Source organism: Ostrea edulis, chromosome 4 (genome assembly GCF_947568905.1).
Source record: "Ostrea edulis chromosome 4, xbOstEdul1.1, whole genome shotgun sequence".
Classification (NCBI taxonomy): domain Eukaryota; kingdom Metazoa; phylum Mollusca; class Bivalvia; order Ostreida; family Ostreidae; genus Ostrea; species Ostrea edulis.
In genome coordinates this window covers 72,428,917-72,432,569 of record NC_079167.1, presented here as the reverse complement: position 1 = coordinate 72,432,569, position 3,653 = coordinate 72,428,917, and the positions used below count along the sequence as shown (strand labels likewise).

Genomic DNA, 3,653 nt, shown 5'->3' with positions numbered 1-3,653 from the left:
TAGTTGATCACTAATTCTGCGCCAAAACCGGCTCTCCTCCCACCTACTACTAAAGCAGGTGGCAGGTATTTCACATGTACCCTCCAGACGACCACTAAAGTAGGTCAAGGGTCAGTGGATATTCATAGAAAATACTAATTTCTTGCATAAGTTGCTAAAGTTTAATTCCTGGGGCTCTCAGCTAGTTCATAGCTGGGACCACATCCACCTCCTACTCAGGGAGGGGATACTACAGGCTGGTGCAAGTTGCGACAACTGTAGGAGGGTCTACAGCTTGCTCCGCACTTGTTAATTATACCAGGTGGCACGCATACCAGGTGAGGTGCGCAGAGATCTCTACCTCCCTTAGAACGTGGGGACCCGTTCAGGTTCGGGCACCTATGTCCACATAGGGCCCCCTGTGTTGCCCCTACTTTGGTAGTCAAACTGGCACACTGGCCGCCTCCCCAGTTCCCCACAAAACATTTGCATCCGACCCTTTCCACCATATATGTAAATTGCATCCTGTTTCTGATTACAATTAATAAATATTAAACTTGTATCACTCTTGTTAATCCAGCTGCTAAGCAGCCTATGAGGGATTACAGGGTAGCCAGCTAAGCTTCGACACACCTACTGGTCTATTCAGATATTAGGTCAAGGTCACTATTCAATTCAGGCAGTAGGTCAAATGTCTTGCGGCTAGTTGTCCTGTATATTAAGTTTAATTTAGCACAATAGCTTCTCTAAGTAAATTTAACATACCCTAGGTATGGTCATGGTCATGAAGCCAATTCTCTTATTAATGTTCCACACTGCAGTGGGTATTGAAATCTTGAATTTTATGAAACGTGAGAAACGTTATTTTAACGATAACAAATCAATGTAGCACAAAAAGCGCATTACATCTCTGGACGTTCTTATGTTGGAATAAAATCACACAACTAAAACAATAAAAAATTTAATTTATCACATGGAACTCCGATTAGTTAATACGAAGTTTCCGTAAATATATTAGAAATTGTACATCTGATTGTTCTTGGAACATACATTACAATATATCATTTCATGGAATACATATACTATACGCTAATAAATGTAAAAACAAATAAGTCATTGTTCGTAAAAAGATAGCATAATTACACATGATTTGAACCTACGAGATTTCATTCATGAGGCGTAATTTGGATGGAACAAACAGTATATTGTACATTCACTAAGGTGACCAAGTCCAGTGGCCCTTTTCACAAAAACTCTTACGACTAAGCTAAAAATGTTAAAACACTGTAATTCTTTTATAATTCTTCGCTCACATATTTCTGAATGAGCAAAACTAAGTATATGCATTGGTGATGAAACTCTATTCTTACTCGAGACACAGTTTCTCTCAGTTGTGTATAAGACAGAGACAAAATATTTGTCTTAGTCGTAAGAGTTTTTGTGAAAATGACCACAGGTTTGTTAGCAAGTGATCAGCAGAATCATTCAATGTTCCCGAAGTCTCGTATTAAAGAATGAATATCCAAGAGTGGATATTTTCTTTCAACAACAATACGTAAGCATTGGGTGACTGTCATTGGAAAAGGTAGTTCGAGGTGCTCGCATATATGTTGTTCCTCACCTTCGACCTTTATCACGTCACAACAAAGTTCTTCCATTTCGGAAAGCACGTTCAGGTTCCCACCAACAATGCACAGTGATCCGTGGTCCATGAAAAGTCCAAAGTCCCTTTTGGAAAAGCCCTTGATCTTTCGCAGTGTGTGATGTTTCTCTTTACCACTAAAAGATATTATATCCCCATTATCGCAGACGACATGGACAGTGTCGTCGAATTTTACAGCATTGGTGAATTTAGGGGACGTGGGGAGGTTTGCAATTAATGTACACGTGCCAGTCCTAGTGTCGTAACACTGTATCCCGGCTGTTTTCGCTGCAAAGCTTAAACAACTTCCCAAAATAAAAACTTTCTCGTCCATGACTGCCGCGGAGCATTTATCAACCCCGTAATTGAGTTCTCCAACCGATTCCCATTTCTCGGTCTCCATATCATATCGTTCGATGCTACTTAAAGTCCCGAAGTTGTAGCCACCAAGTACATAAAGCGAGTCTCGCACTGCCACCATTGAGTGTCTATATCTGCCGCAGCACATCGGCGATCGCTTCCACCATTGTGAAAATTTGGCGGAATATCTCAAGCAAGAGGTCATATTCGAAGTTCCACCGGTTATGAATATGTCGTTACCATAAGAGCAAGCTGCAAATTCGTCTCCAAGTGGGGTATGGATCGGTTGAAGCGCAACCCACCTTTTGTTTGAAAAGCTGTATCCCATGAACTCTGTAACGATCAAACCATCTCTGGCAAGGCGTTTCCCTACAACCGCTAGAATCATTTCTTGCTCAGCGGTGTATCTGTACGGTTTCTCATCCCACATCAGCTCCTGGCGCCTGGAAGGCAAAGCGTGATACTTGATTGCATTTTTTACTTCCTTGTGACAACTTTCATGTTCAAGAATATACGGATGTTGATCTAGGTGATCCAACAAGTATTCAAGACTGACTGAAGTAAGTCGAATGTTTTCGAAGAGATCTGGCAAAGCAACTTTTCGACGAGTTTCGTCCGCTTCTATCCAACGAAAAAGAGCCTTGCAAACAATCTCTTCCCCAGAGGAGATAAGACGTTCGTCGCGTAATATGAGGTCCAATTCGTCCTTTTCAAGCTTTAAAAAGTCGTCACTTTGACTTATTTCATCGAAATTGGATAGGAGAAAAGGTTGACTACTTTCTGTCAGTGACTCTATGTTATGAGATATCCCTAGTTTCCAGACCCCCAAACAATTGTTGACGTCGACGTTACCCAGGATGAACTCTTCACACTCAAACTGTAAATGCGCAATCTGGAGCATAGCGGAAACCTGCAGGAGTTCCCCGACATTGTCTGGTTCTATGATGTCTTTTCCAAAATAGATGTACTGTAGGACTTCATCGAATGTCTGAGAGCTAACGTTGTGAATAGTTGTGGACATGGAGTTGGACTCCATCATCCCAGAGGAGAACATGACGTCAAAGTAGGAAGATACAGATGACAGGACCACTCGGTGACACGGGAAGGACTGGTCTTCCACATGGATGACGACATCCGTAAACCGCTGCGTTTTGTACATTCTACGGATGCCTTCCAGCAAACAATCACAAACGTTTGACCGTGCTTCTTCCATTTTTACTTTCTTCTTCTTTTCTCTCCCCAAGTCTGTGGAATAAAAGCAACAACTTTCATTTTATTTTATTTTTTTTGTATTGCCATTCGTACAATGTATGTATATTAGGTTTCTTATAATCCTCACAGTACAAACTGACTGGGATTACTTGTGTTTAGTTTCTCATTAAGCTACACATCTGTAGAGCATATGTTGTAGATATATACTGATAGACAGCGAGCAAACTTAGTAACAATTACTATACATTTATATCCATAGATAAATATCATATGTCGAGATTCTAGTATAACAGCATGATATTAAGAGCGGTTTATGGTAATGATGTTCGCCGTGTATGTTGTTGTATTTCCGCGTCTTTCTGATTTCTAAATCGGTGATAAACTTTAGCCAACGTTTGTTTGGGCCAATGTTTCTTTGTGGAATTAGAATTAGAATTCTTTCTAAGGATTAATTAAACAA

At 40.6% G+C, this 3,653-nt stretch overlaps 1 protein-coding gene across 1 annotated transcript; it reads right to left on the bottom strand.

Moving 5' to 3' along the window:
- Positions 1 to 1,460: 1,460 nt before the first annotated feature.
- Positions 1,461 to 3,323, bottom strand: LOC125672456 (kelch-like protein 24). The gene has a single exon (XM_048908712.2). It carries the CDS (start codon positions 3,192 to 3,194, stop codon positions 1,461 to 1,463), a length of 1,734 nt encoding a protein of 577 aa, XP_048764669.2. The 5' UTR covers positions 3,195 to 3,323.
- Positions 3,324 to 3,653: the final 330 nt, after the last annotated feature.

Coding starts and splice junctions, on each gene's coding strand:
- LOC125672456 (XM_048908712.2), bottom strand. CDS start 3,194: ATGGAAGAAGCACGGTCAAACGTTTGTGATTGTTTGCTGGAAGGCATC.